This window comes from Brienomyrus brachyistius, chromosome 16 (genome assembly GCF_023856365.1).
Source record: "Brienomyrus brachyistius isolate T26 chromosome 16, BBRACH_0.4, whole genome shotgun sequence".
Taxonomy (NCBI): domain Eukaryota; kingdom Metazoa; phylum Chordata; class Actinopteri; order Osteoglossiformes; family Mormyridae; genus Brienomyrus; species Brienomyrus brachyistius.
Genome location: NC_064548.1, coordinates 12,358,236 through 12,372,458, shown reverse-complemented (window position 1 = coordinate 12,372,458; position 14,223 = coordinate 12,358,236). Strand labels below are relative to the sequence as shown.

At 47.4% G+C, this 14,223-nt stretch overlaps 1 protein-coding gene across 1 annotated transcript in view; it reads left to right on the top strand.

The window, feature by feature from the left end:
• The window catches only part of agps (alkylglycerone phosphate synthase), a 30,464-nt gene that overhangs the window by 5,543 nt on the left and 10,698 nt on the right, over positions 1 to 14,223 (top strand). Inside the window, exons 2-14 of the mRNA XM_048979894.1 lie at positions 700 to 789; positions 2,823 to 2,913; positions 2,991 to 3,111; positions 3,749 to 3,823; positions 4,656 to 4,727; positions 5,700 to 5,779; positions 6,896 to 6,976; positions 7,378 to 7,503; positions 7,729 to 7,837; positions 10,723 to 10,850; positions 12,396 to 12,447; positions 13,557 to 13,633; positions 13,736 to 13,848. Coding sequence (XP_048835851.1) covers positions 700 to 789; positions 2,823 to 2,913; positions 2,991 to 3,111; positions 3,749 to 3,823; positions 4,656 to 4,727; positions 5,700 to 5,779; positions 6,896 to 6,976; positions 7,378 to 7,503; positions 7,729 to 7,837; positions 10,723 to 10,850; positions 12,396 to 12,447; positions 13,557 to 13,633; positions 13,736 to 13,848 — 1,215 coding nt within the window. The remainder of the gene's footprint in view (positions 1 to 699; positions 790 to 2,822; positions 2,914 to 2,990; positions 3,112 to 3,748; positions 3,824 to 4,655; positions 4,728 to 5,699; positions 5,780 to 6,895; positions 6,977 to 7,377; positions 7,504 to 7,728; positions 7,838 to 10,722; positions 10,851 to 12,395; positions 12,448 to 13,556; positions 13,634 to 13,735; positions 13,849 to 14,223) is intronic.

Genomic DNA, 14,223 nt, shown 5'->3' with positions numbered 1-14,223 from the left:
CAGACAGCACTTGAGCTTCCTACCAGAGGGGCTGCGGAGCTTCCCCTTTATGGTAACTGTGTTGTCGCTAAAGTAAGGAATCAAACGGCAGGTGGGCCGTGACAGGAACATTGTATCCTCTGAGGATGTCTGTTTGTGGTGGGGGAGAAAAGCAATATTAATATGCTTTTAATGTGCTCTGTTGTTTCTGTTTAGTTTAAATGTTTTAAATCCCAGTACTACTCCTGTTGTATGGATGCATTATTTCTTTGAATGCATTGAGATTGAGATTTTAAAAATGCTGTATTATAATATCCCTGTATTCTCCCAGTGTGACGGTACGTAATGAACTGCACAGCAGGGTGTCATTTGCAGTTTTATGCTCGTCTTGAACCCATCACCGACCTGCAATTTAGCATTTGAAGCGAATCTGCTTCACAGATGTCAGTCCTTTATTAACTTACAGGTTGCCCCCCCCATGGCTCTGCTCTTAATTACTGAAAAATGGCCCAAAAGCAATTATACACTAGTGTCTTTGAAGGAACTTGTAGGTACAAGTATGCAGGTGATGAACTAGAAATTGAGGCAATTAATGAGGACTTAGTAGGTTGGGGGTGAAAGCCCGCTGCCCCTTTACCCCGTTTAGGTGGGGCTGCCTTGGGCCAGGTATGGTTCCCTCTGCATGCTATGATCAGCTGTCTCTCTGCCCCGTTTTTCTAGGCAGGAGGTTATGAAATGGAATGGCTGGGGGTACAGCGATTCCAGATTTCTGTTCAACAAGAAAGGTCAAGCGGAATTTACCGGCAGGAGGTACGGTAGGCCACCACGCTCCCTTCCTGTCCTGCTTTTTTTTAATTACGCTTTTCTTGCTTCCAGCCTAAGGCAGATTCAACTGAAGGATTTTTTCCCTTTTTTTTTTGTTCCTTTTTTAACTTGCACCAGAAATTTGGTATGACTAATACTGGATCTGATGATAAATGCTCCTTCAGGTTGAACCAGCTTTAATGTTCTTTTATAAGCTGTCGTCCCGGTGCCCATTAGGAGCAGCACACATTCCAGGCTGTTACCCTAAGTGCATATTGGCCGCGTTTCAGTATGGGGGCTGCTTGGGCCCTCGCTGATGCGATGTTCAGATCGGGTTCGTGGATATGCATGATCTGATGTCCTACAGAGTGGCGGAGCGCCGATTGTGCCGGGAGACTGTGGCCATTGGCTGTCTGGTGCCAAAAAGCAGTTACAGCCCTGCTTAAATTTTTTATTTTTTTATGATTTCTTTTTAAGATACAGAGATGGAACATTATTAAGATCTTATCATTAATAATAACAGTAATAACACCACTAATAATGATGATTATTATTGTTTATTATTATTATTATTATTATTAATAATAATAAAACTAGTAATAATAATAGTTCAATTTACAAAGCGTATACCAGATTATAGGCCCCAGCTATCTGGTAGGTAGGTTAGTGTAGCGCTACTGCCATCTAGTGGCTGTTAAAGTGCAGCACGGTCAAAGCTGCTTAGACTCCTCTATAAAAACGCAGGTTTTCCTTGGCAACGCATTCTTCTGTAGAACTTGGAATTACAAATGGTTTGTGTTCGTCAGTTAGCGATTTGTATAATATATTGAAGGACTAGCCTATCAAAGTGGTTTATTGAGCAATTTAATATCTTGATACCCTCAATAACATTCAGAAAGTTGGCTCGTGCCTAATGTTTTCCATGTGTTGAATGGTACAGCCTGTTCTCTAAATGCAACATTAACATTGAATGCTTTTTTTCCCCCCTTGGGCACTATCACGTTTGTCTCTTTTGCACCTTATCTCTGTTGTCCATGGTAGCTGGCAGGTGTGATAGGGCTTTTCGGAAATGTACAGAATTCTTACCAAGAATGCAGCTAAAGGATCTGATTGTTCATCTTTTTCAAAAAAAAAAAAAACCGTAAGAAAATAGATTTCTTAAGAGTGTTACTGCTGTAGTTTTTAAGCAAAGTTTCTGGGGAACTCAGTTTGTAGAGTTTAAGAATAAATACAGTAAAACCTTGGATTGCGAGCATAATTCATTCTGGAAATGTGCTTGTAATTCAAAGCACTCATATATCAAAGCAAATTTTCTCATTAGAAATCATGGAAACTCAGATGATTCGTTCCACAACCCAAAAATATTTATATAAAAATGATTAATACAAAATATAAAGTAAAAATACATAAAACAAATTAACCTGCACTTTAACGACACCACCATGATTCTTTTCAAAGGTAAACAGATTCATCGCTCGCACTGCTACGCCCTTATTTGGGTGGTGCTTTTCTACTAAATTTTGACTGTACGAGTGAGGGACACCGACTGAGACCAAGCATGGGAAACGATTACCCACAATCCCGCTCTGTGAGAGAGAGAAGAACCATCGAGTCAGTTGTGATTACGTCACACTAGGCAGACAAAGCATATACATAATACTCGTATTGCAAGTGAAAGTTAGAATTTATTTAAAATTTTTGCTCGTCTTTCAAAACACTCGCAAACCAAATTACTTGTAATACGAGGTTTTACTGTATCCCTGTATACGAATTCTCAGGTCTAACACAAAAGTAGTTTTTTTTTACCTCCCTCTCACCCTGTTGTGCTTGAAGGAGTGACTCTGAGTGCTTCTTCTGGTCTTCTGACATCAGTCAGCCTGACTGGCTCTGGCCGTGTTATTAGACTGCGTTGCCTTGCAGGAATGGTAAAGTTTTGGCAGATGAATGGCACTGACATGAATCCTGCAGTATTGAAAATTAAACTGAAAAACTTAACTTGCAGACTTGCTTATCTGTATATTAAACACTTTGAATTGCAGGTACAGGTTAGGTGGGTTGCTTTTTCCCAGTTTGAAGGATTGGTTCGAAAGCACCTTTGGCGCGAACCTCCAGCACAAAAGCCCGCCTACAGTAAGTCTCTCCTTCATCTGCCCTCTCCTGCTTCTTGGTCGGCTCTTTGTGGACTAAACCATACTCTTCTCTTCCAGGCGGCGTTAAACAGCAGTGTGATCACACCACCCAATCTGAATGAGGCTTTCCTCCAGGACCTGAAATCCATGGGGATCCCCTTCTCCCTGGAGGCCGACGACCGGGTCTTCCGAGCCCACGGTGAGCCCCACGATCCAGGGCATGAGCACGCGGAGTGGGCGACTGGGTGACTGGATCCAGTCTGATCTGGCAAAGACCAGTGGCACGAGTTTGGAGACCTTTTCAGAAATCAAACAAGTCTCATTTTTAAATGCCAACCAAATAAATGCAAATACAAATGAGCACTTCTCAGTTTAAAAAAAATTTGTTGCACTGAAAGTCATTGATAGTTTTTTTTTTTTAACACTTTAAGAATTACTGTATTATAGTACAGTATGATAATGCACTAAAATTGTAAACATATCTTTTTATAATTGTGAAATCGTCCAGTGTTCCTCGTCTGCTAAATGGCTACTTGTAATATACAACACACTGTTTGCCTGTTATCTTATGTTATTTAATCACATACGAGACCGAAAGATGGCAGTACCTTTGAAGGTTTTCTTCTTGACTCTTCTAATTTTTCTTTTTTTGTATTTACCCTTTTCAGTGAAGTTTTTGTTTCCTTTGTTGCTGGGGGGGGGGGGTTCACATAATTTCCATAATTTCTTTCTCCTAATTGTGCATCCCTGTTGGATACCTTCTGTAAGGCCGTCTTCTCTTTTGACAGTGTAAGTGTATACATTATATATAAATTCATTTTCTTCAATTTATACAGGTCACTGCTTGCATGAGATCTTTGCCCTTCGTGAGGGGAGGTTTGGACGTGTTCCTGACGTGGTAGTTTGGCCAAGTGAGTGTCCCCTGAAGCGTGCTTGCTGGCTGCCCCTTGCTGTTTGCTAATGCATCGCCCCCTCCGCTCTGGAGCCAGGGTTCTAAAGGGTTAATCTGTACAGAGAGGCCACCCTCCCATCAGCTCGGTGGTTCATGTTTGTATGAGCAGATGCGTCATAAAACTACCATATTTGGTATGAGAGACTTTGATTTCGGCTGGTTATGGCAGCATGAATTACTTTCCCAAGATTGGTCTGATGGCGGTTATGGCTTCTGTTGCTTTAGCATGCAGATAAGTGACTGTATGGCTCCGCCTTCCAAAGCAGACTTTCCTGGTGGGCAGCCAATCACGGGGCTTTCTCTACAGTATCTGGGTTACAGGCATGCTCGCCTCAGCCTATCAGACACAGCTGCTCGAGCAAACAGCATATGGTTTCTCCGCCTCCTCTGTACCCCTGATATCTGTCTGACTTAAAGGGCCGTCGTTCTGTTGATGAAGGATGGATGCTTCTAGCAGTGATCTAAAGGGTGTATAAGCAGTGAAATGCCTCTTGGTATTTGATGCAGCATCAAAAATACATTTTAATTTCTAATTTAAAAATAAAGCATATTGCATTTTTCCTTGGTGAAGAAAAGTGGAGTCCTTCTTTCAAAACTGAGACTTGTTGGTATTTTCAACTCTGGTGTTTGCATGCGAGCCCAGTGCCTGTGCTGATTTTGGCCAGCCTAACTCACCTGCGTTGAACCCATCACCCTAACTAAACCCTTGGCTCCAGTGCTCTGTCGCCCTCTAGGGGCATCCCAAGGTAGGACAGGCCTCCTCTGATGAGCGATACTGTGGCCTCTTGCAGACTGCCACGACGATGTGGTGAAAATCGTGGAGCTGGCATGCCAACATAACGTTTGTTTGATTCCCTATGGAGGTGAGTATTTCACACCCAGAGCAAACAGGTGATTAGTAGGGCTTAGGATGGAGAGCTTAGACTTTGTTTACTGAACCTTCCTACCCTCCACTGTGCATTTACTTTAAATGATCCCAGTGTTAATGAGGCAGAGAATTCAGGGAAACAAACAGTAATTCAGTCGCAGTGCAGTAGATCCTGCAAATCAGTATTAGTATAAATGGAAAAAACACATTTCTTGCTCTTTTGGGACTAGGTGATGTAAAGTTTGGTTTTCTGGTTCTAAGTTTATAGTTTTATAACTTAGCAAATTAGACTGTGCAAGTTTATTGTAAAAACTGATTAAAGTAAAATGGCAGGTTTTTGCCATAAATCAGTGTGACGCATCCACTGATCTGTGCATTGTGTTCCTACCCGCCAAAATTTAATTATCCAAAGTCAGCATCTCGGAAAACTTAATTAAGAAGTCGGCACTCACAACATGTGTGCGAGCTATTAATCTGGTATTTTTTTCACCCCCGTTTTATAAAGAAACTGAATGTTGAAAAACAAGTTCTGTGATGTGATTTATTATGATTAAAAACGATCAGTGAAGCATTTCTCAGTGGCGGGGTGGCAGCCAACCAGTCCAGCCAGCTCCTTGAAGCATGGAACTAGGGATCCTTCCCAGTTAGATTCCCAGTGCGGTGGTGTCTTTCAGCAACGCATGGCTGCTTCCCAGGGTTGCAGTGCTGGCCTGCAGGTGGTGCTGTGCTGTAACAAGGGTCCCGCTTTTCAGGCTGTCAGACCTGGTCAGCCGTGGAGACGCCTCATTAAGCACCTGGATGTTGGCTTATCTTAGACACACTCCTGCCAGCCACCAGCTGCGTGTCCCTGTGGCAGCAGGGCCGCGTGCACTGAGGCGCCAATGCCAGGGTGTCGGAGAGAGCATGCGATAGACGGGTCACCCATAATGACAGACGGCCGGTAACGTGCAGCCCTTCCCCCACACAGGAGGGACCAGCGTGTCCAGTGCCCTGGAATGCCCACCAGATGAGATGCGCTCCATTGTCTCGTTGGATACCTCACAAATGGTGAGTCCGTAAATGGCAGGAAGGCCTGTAAATAAAGAGTTCTGGAGGCCCGGACCCCAAAACCCGCCTAGGGACGGCACTCCTTCTGGCATCTAGGCTAGCGCCTGCATTTCAGAGCATCTGTTTTTAGACATGATGTCATTCATCATGCCGTTTATCTGTTGCTGCCTTAAAAACAGGTACAATATGTGTTTGAAGTTGTGTTTTTAGCATGTGTAATGTGGATTGGTGTAGTGTGGGTGGTTATAGTAAGTATTACTAGAGTATTAGCCAAGTATTACCCTTGGCATAAATTATAACTTGTATACTTGCACGCATCTTCCCACCACGCTCAACTTAAAATTCATTCTGAAGTTCGTTACTGGCCACTTCAGATATGCATACGCAGGGTGCAGTACGGAAGGCAAATTCCCCCATTCGAAGCTCAAACTTGTGTGTACTTTAGGTAGTGGGTTGGCCCCCTTGTGGCCATGCAGCGGAATTACATGAGTCTCAGAATGTTGGGTGTAGACAGATTATTAGCCATGCAGGATGATGGATGGGGGGCCTGTGAGTGCTCAAGCTGCAGACAGCGGCCACCCTGGTCGCTTATAAACACTGCGTGAGGAGTTCAGCTGCTGAGATCGGGTTGGGGGGGCTGTACTGGGCCAGCGCCTTCTAGGGAGACCACTGACACCTCCCAGAGCCTGGATAAACTCAACACAAACGGCGCCAGGCTCAGTCCCCACTTACATTTCATGTGTAAATTTGACACGCCATCTTAGTTTTCTGCACCTCTGTGATCTGCGTCGTGGTGAGTTTGTGGGCCATAATTCAGCGAGGGGGAGGGTGCGTGAGGTTGGGGGGGGGGGGGTGCAGGAGTGAGGACAGCTACATGTACTCACTGTCAGTGACACGGACACGGGGTTTAAAATCAATTTGGAAATCGGGCCAGATGTGCGCAGAAACACTTTTTGTTAGACCCAGAGATGTCAGAAGGCTCCCATTTGGTGTTTGCCGTGGCATTAAACCATTTGACGAGACAGTGATTTTCTTTCTTTCATTTTTTTTTGAAAAATCTTATCATGTGTGCACCTGTGCATTTGTCCCCCCCCCCCACCCGCCCCCTCGCCCCAGAATCGGATATTGTGGATCGACGAGAAGAACTTAACAGCCCACGTTGAAGCCGGGATTGTCGGGCAGGAGCTGGAGAGACTGGTAGGTGCCGTGCTGGTGCTGATGGGTCGCAGCTGCTTTATGGTGCTTCCAGGCTGTTCTCAGATGTGCGGGGGGTGGGATGGGGTGAGGGTGGGGCTGGTCTGGCAAAGGAAGTAAAGTTAGAGTTGGCAGGGATGGTGTAGCATGGATCTCACTGTAAATGCATAAAGTTATTCCTGTTAAGGGTTTACCACTTTGGGGGGGGCATTCTCTCCTGCTTGGAGTATTTACTCAGATGCGTTTTCCTGTTTGTTTGTGATGGGGCTGATTTGGATTTCCTGGTATGTGCCAGCCAGCCTCGCCCCCCCACACCTCTGTCCAGCTGGCCGGTCTAAGAGGCCACCCTCAGCTGCCGATTGTCAGTGTGGAACGTTGCTCATGTGTCTTGTGACTCTGCCCAGCTGAACGAGAGCGGCTTCTGCACAGGCCACGAGCCTGACTCCATGGAGTTTAGCACCCTGGGCGGCTGGGTGGCCACCAGAGCCTCCGGCATGAAGAAGAACATCTACGGCAACATCGAGGACCTGGTATGTGTGGCAGGCGCTCCTAGATGGTATTGGCTAGATGAGTGAGCTCGCTGATCCCTTTTCCCTGCTTGGATTAACAGACAGGAGTCTCAACATGTAAAAAAAATTACAGTAGTTACTTGTCCATTGCAAGTTGTCCAAAGTGGCAATTGATGTTAGGTTAACAGCCAGTTCCTCTATTAATTTGAGTGACGGGCCGCCTCTTCGCTTCACCTTCTAAACTAGGTGGTTCACATAAAAATGGTGACCCCGCGTGGAGTGGTGGAGAAGAGTTGCCAGGTTCCCCGCATGTCCACTGGGCCGGACATCCACCACTTCATCATGGGCTCTGAGGGTAGGTCTCTCTCCACTGCCGGGTCCTTTGGAGACACCTAGTAAACGTCTCCACATGGGAGCTCTGTGGTCGTTCTGCCCCAGGGAGGTTGTGTTTGGTGGGGCACTTGTCTACACATGCAGGAATGTTGACATAAACAGTCTTTGATAAACCCTGCATTGTGTGTGTGCTTGTCAGTACGCTCTAGAAATGCAAACTAGGCACTGCATAATTTTAATTCACCTCCTAAAGGAGAAAGCAGTCCGTATAAAAGAAAATAAAATTTCTACATAATTATATCGAAGTTCCCAGTCATTGTGCAGAGAATGTCATAATAGTGCTAATTACAATCATGTGTTTCAAGTGTGTTTTTATAAGCATGGTTGTGTGTATGTAGTGTTTGAGGCCGTTGCCTTCATGCGCAGATGGTTGTCCTTGCAGGACCCTGACTGGTACAGCCCTGACGTTGCGCAGCTTGTGTTTATGAGACTCGGAGGTGCAGCTGCGGTTGTCCTTGTGCCCGTGGTCGGCTCCCTCACATTTCAGCGGTGGTGGAATCTTCCAAAGTACATGTTCAGTTTGGGTGGTGGTGGAGGGGCATTCATTATCTCTGTGTTAGAGGCCTACTGACAGTATGCCACTACCCCCATGTGGCCCAAGGGAGCACGTTTCTCCCCTGTGCTCCCAGTCCGTTGAGGGGGTGGGAGTTAGCCTCTCCCCAGTTCAGTGAGCAGAGGTGCCTCACCCTACTGCAGCCTGTGTTCTGAATGTTGCACTTTTACTGTTAAGCTTTTATAGACTGACACAGTGGGCGGCCAGCTTTTGCAAGGCTGCCTCGCTGGGGGGGGGGCAGAAGATTAATCCTGGTTCTCCGTTTGCGGATAATGTCACCATCCTTCAAGAAAAAAAAAAACTAAAATAAAACTTGGTGGAATGCCGGAATTCAGGGTTGTTTCCAAAGCAAGCTAAGAACTTTGCCTGAAGGAAGGAAGGAGGGAGGGGGAGAGAGAGAGAGTCACGTGTTACCCTAGCTGCCCACTAGAGTGCAGTATGCAGTGTCTCAGCAGGGGGCTTCTCTGCCTTTCTCTAATGACTTTTGCTCCTTCTGCAGTTTGTAATAGAGAGTTGTTTGATTACCTAGCCAGTACTCAAACATCTATGCTGGTCCAATGGCGGAGAGTGATAGCAGTGTGATCTCTCGGGCAAAAGTTCCTCTTGTGTGTTAAGTGGTTCTGTTTGGTGTACAGAATTCTGCTTAAGTAACAAACTTCAGACCCGCAAAACTAGTAATGTTTAGTAATGTTTTAGTGATTTTCTATCCTTTAAAAAGGTTTGTGGGTTTAAGGTGATCAGACAATGTTTACATGCTGTCTTTGCAAACCGTTCTTGTGTGGAATAATTACAAACGATTTTACTCTGGGTCTTTCGTAATTTTGATTTAATTGTGGTTCTGATGTCTAATTAGGTAATTATTTTAAATGGCATTCTTAGAAGAGGGGATGTTTGGCGGTAGGCAGCTCCTGTTTGAAGCTGTTTTTATTCCTTCTTTTTTTGACAACGAGGTTTATTTCTCATGTGCTGTCGCGTAAATCTCCGAGTCTCTGGCGAGGCCGTTAGCGGAGACATCTGCAGGTTTAATGGGGTCGGTAATGGCTGCAGCGGCACAGGTTAATGCTGCTTTCTTACTGGTACCTTTTTTTCCGGATAATTTTACAGCCCCCCGTTTGACTGAGGCCGTTATCGGAGCCTCTTGACACGGGCAGTGTTCGCCACAGAGACAGGTTAATAACACGCCGGTCACCAAAGGTGTCGTTTACAACCCCCTGGCTGGTTGCGTGTGCCGCTGTGTACAGGGGTGGTGGCCGGTTAGATACGATGTAGGGTTAAGTAAGGCATGCTTTGGAATATGCTGCTATGGGGGTTGATGTAGTGTCCCCTTGCTTTTCGCACACAGACACACACACGCCTCATTTGTACCAAAGAGAAAGGCCAACGTTTCCTCCGTCTCGGAGAAAACGCTAAGCCATTGAGACATCGCTTAATGACGTTGATGAATATTTAGCAGACGGGGCGACTTCTCCCCACCCTGGGGCTGTAATACGGAGGCAGGAATTTGCACATATCACATATTATATTCTGAATTCGGCTTGAATGAGCTCAGACAAAGAGCCACTATTTCGTTCCCTTTGTATGGCTCTCCTCGATCCTTTCGCCAATGCGTATCAGTGACCCGCTGTAAGGTGTTTACAGTAATTGGCTCACACTGGGGTCCCCTGCTGGGTCTCCTTGATCATGGAAATCTAAGATGGCAGCTCTCGGAGTTTATTTTATTTTTACGGGCCCGATCCCTCTGACCAGGGGACCTCGTGCAGCCCCCAAGCGCACACGTGCAACTTAAAACGCCAAGCTGGGTTCCCTGGCGAGCCTTTTAGGGGTCACGCTGCGAGCACCTTTGGGTTTTAATTCGTCCCTGGTGCTCGGTGTCCTTTGATATGAATGCGTTTCGCCCCCTCTGCGTGCTGGGCCCGTAAATTTCGCTTGACCCCTCTTGTGTAACGCGAAGCCCAGGGGAGAGATGGGATGCCATAGATCAGCAGCCGCCTGATCCGATTGCGTCGCGCCGATTGCAGAGCCCGCCTGCCACACTGCCGCTGGTGATCCGCAGCCTGCGGGAGGTGTTTGTAAAGCTGTGCTTGTTTGTCTGTGCTTATAGTAACTTCTTAATTAAACAGTGCCGGTTTTGTCCTGTGGTTCCCATTAGCAAACTGTGGTTAATGGAGCTTAGGGCAGAGTCTTCCTGGTCATTGTGGAGTCAGGCTTTGTCCTCCTTGCGGGCTTGTTAGTAACCATAGTGCGTAACGTGAGGCTTCCTCGTCCTGCTTTTCTGACATGTCCGTCTCCCTTAGGAACCCTGGGTGTGGTCACTGAGGTGACTTTGAAGATCCGGCCCCTCCCAGAGTACCAGAAGTACGGCTCCGTGGTCTTTCCGAATTTTGAGCAGGGTGTGGCTTGCTTGAGAGAGGTGGCAAAGCAGGTAAGGAGCTACTTTCAAGGAGGCATTGCACTTTTAAATCCGGCCAGATGGGGGAGCCATTACAACCAAATTATTATAATGCACACTATATGGAGAAAAGTATTGGGACACCTCTTAATCACTGGATTCAGGTGTTTCATTCAGACCAATTGTTACAGGTCTATAAAATCAAGCACTTAGCTATGCAGTCAGGTTTACGAACATTTATGAAAGAATGGATCGTTCTGCAGAGCTCGGTGAATCCAAGCGTGGTGCTGTCATAGGATGCCACCTTCGCAATAAGTCAGTTCCTGAAATTTCTTCCTTGCTAGATATTGCACAGTCAACTGAAAGTGGTGGTATTGCAAAGTGGAAGCATTTAGGAACAACAACACTCCGCCATGAAGTGGCAGACCATGTAAAGTAAGAGAGCGGGGTCGCCCAGTGCTGAGGCGCATAGTTTGCAAAACAACTGCAGAGTTCCAAACTTCCTCTGGCATTAACCCTGGCATCAACTCTGCACTGGGAGCTTCATGGAATGGGCTTCCATGGCCGAGAAGCTGCATGGAAGCCTCACATCCCCAAGTGCAATGCCAAGCGTTTTGAAGGAGTGGTGTAAAGCATACTGCCATTAGACTCTGGAGCAGAGGAAACTGTTCTTTGGGGTGATGAGTCACACATCTCTGTCTGGCAGTCTGATGGATGAGTCTTATGGTTGACAGAAGAACGTTACCTGCCTGACTGCGTTGTGCCAACTGTAAAGTTTGGTGGAGGAGGGATAATGGTATGGGGTTGTTTTTCATGGGTTGGACCAGTTAATGCCAGCGAATGGAACACCTAATGCTTCAGCATACCTAGACGTTTTGGACTATTCTATACTTCCAGCTTTGTGGGAACAGTTTGGGGAAGGCTCTTCTCTGTCCCAGTGCACAAAGCAAGGTCCATAAAGACCTGGTTGGGTGAGGTTGGTGTGGAAGAACTTGACTTGCCAGCTTTGGGATGAACTAGAATGGAGATAACAAGTCAGGCCTTTATGTCCAGCACCAGTTCCTGCCCTCACTAATGCGTTTGTATATATTTAGTATATATATTTAGTCAGTATATACATTTTGTGAATTTGTGGATGTGCAGTCATTACCGCCGCTGTCGTGAATTCAGTTACAGCTTCCACACATCAAGGTGGCTATGGTACTGTCACATGCTGTCTTCTTGCACCTCCCACGTGATCACACTCTGGGGCGCTCCTGGGAACACCTCAGCCTTTGAATATGTGTAAAAGCATTATTTGCCAGACTTGATTTGGCAAGGCTCCAGTTCAGTCACTGACCCGTGGGCCGGTTCCCCTTAACGGCTCCAGCTTCAGTCACCGCCATCGATCGCGGTATGTAAATGAGGTGATGCCTGTCAGGAGTGCAATTAACAAGGAGTCCTAAAGAACGTATTCGAAGACACGAGTGGCGCCTGGTTGTGTTTGGTAATGGATACGAGTCCTAACCTCCGAAATGCAAACCGACACGCGAGACGTCTGTTACCTTTGTAACGCGGGTGTCCCTCTGCTCCTTTCAGAGGTGTGCTCCTGCATCCATTCGTCTGATGGACAACGCCCAGTTCCAGTTTGGTGAGTGCATGTGTGCGCATGTGTGTGTGTGTGATACTTACAGGGGGCCAATACACCAATATTACCTCTTCACCTACTGCATTGGGTGTTTTTACACTTTAGTCTCTCCTCGGAGCGCTTCACACTCCTTCTGGCTGGCCCCTTTCTCGTCCATCACATGTGATGTTCCTAAGTGACCTGCTCTGATCATGGCCTACCCCGTCAGGTGAAGGCTGGGGGCATGCTGACCCCACCTTGGCCCCCTCCGCGTAGGAGAGACCAGCTGCCTGTAATTGGAGGACTCTTAAGGATACTCTTTTTTTTCCTTCTTCCTAAATTGAACGTTTACGGTCCAGCGAGCGCGCCTTTGATCCAGAGCCTGGTTTCCTGTCCCCCCCCCCGTATCCATATGTATGGTCATCGCAAAGGTTCAGCCACACCAGGTGGATCGGCCCGGTTTTTTCTAATGCACCAGAAGAGCCAGTTCCGGCTGCCATTATCCAAACCTGTGCCGTGGGATCAAAGGGCTGAATTGGTATCACCGTTTACGAAGGAGCTGTTTTTGAGTAGAAGGTTAATCTGTACGTAGGGGAGGCCTGTCGTGGGGGGGGGGTGTTTTTTTCTGTTGAAAAAGAAGGCATTTTGAATCAAAATGGAAATAATTAAGAGAGAAAGCAACCGCAGAGTGCCTAATAGACAGAGCAGCGTAAATGGGCTGTTGAGCCTGCATGGAGTCGCTCGTTACTTTTCCACCGTGATTGATAACTTTCGCATGCGGTCCGGCTCGCCGCTCACGGCCGTTCGACGGCACTTTATTGTCCGATTAGGGATAAATCAAAACACGCGGCAGAGGGAGACAGATATCGCCACATCAACCCCCCCCCCCCCACAGAGCCAAGGTTATTTATTGGTTTTGTTCCCCGCAGTCTCTCGGCAGCGCCGAAGTTATTCAAATGCTGCCATTTATTCACACCCACCATTGTTTTACGGGCAAATAAATCTGACAGGGTGGGAGGAGAGAGCAGGAGCTCAAATGCGGGGTTAAAATCTATATCGATTAGCTCCTCAGGCTGGTAGCATGGTGCCCTCCCCACACCTGGCATCCTGACCTTTGACCTCGCAATTTGCAGGACACGCTCTGAAGCCTCAGGTCTCCTCGATATTCACATCCTTCTTGGACGGACTGAAGAAGTTTTACATCACCAAGGTACAGCCTCCGTCCTGGTGCGCCTCTCCCCTCAACCAGCCCTTTTCAGCATACCTGTTTGACTGAGCCCCATATCTCTCCCCACTCTTCCCCACTCTCCAGTTTAAAGGGTTTGACCCCCACCGGCTGTGCGTGGCCACCCTGTTGTTCGAGGGGGACCGCGAGAAGGTCCTGCAGCACGAGAAGCAGGTGTATGACATCGCGGCCAAATTCGGGTGAGTCGGCACCCTGAGTCCCTGCCTCGCGTTAGCGCATTAATATGGCTTAGCAGCTGGAATCCGAACACATCCCACCGACGATCCCTGTTGGGTTAGAGACAGGCGTTCAGGTCCCCACGAGATCGTATGCGGTGACGGCATGGTGTGCCACTGACCCCCACGGCCCCTCCCTCCCTCCCGCGAGGCCATCGACCATCTCATTGGCTCGTTTGTGGAGTGAGTGACAGCCTCCAGGGTCCGAGCGGGAGGGCCGCCCCTAAACGGCAGTGTGATGGATCACCTGCGGCCGTCCCCTTGTCGACGGCCGTTTGGCGCCTCGCTCCAGGAAGGGTGTGAGTAATGTGGGGCTGGCTGAGCCCTGCCCGCTTCGAT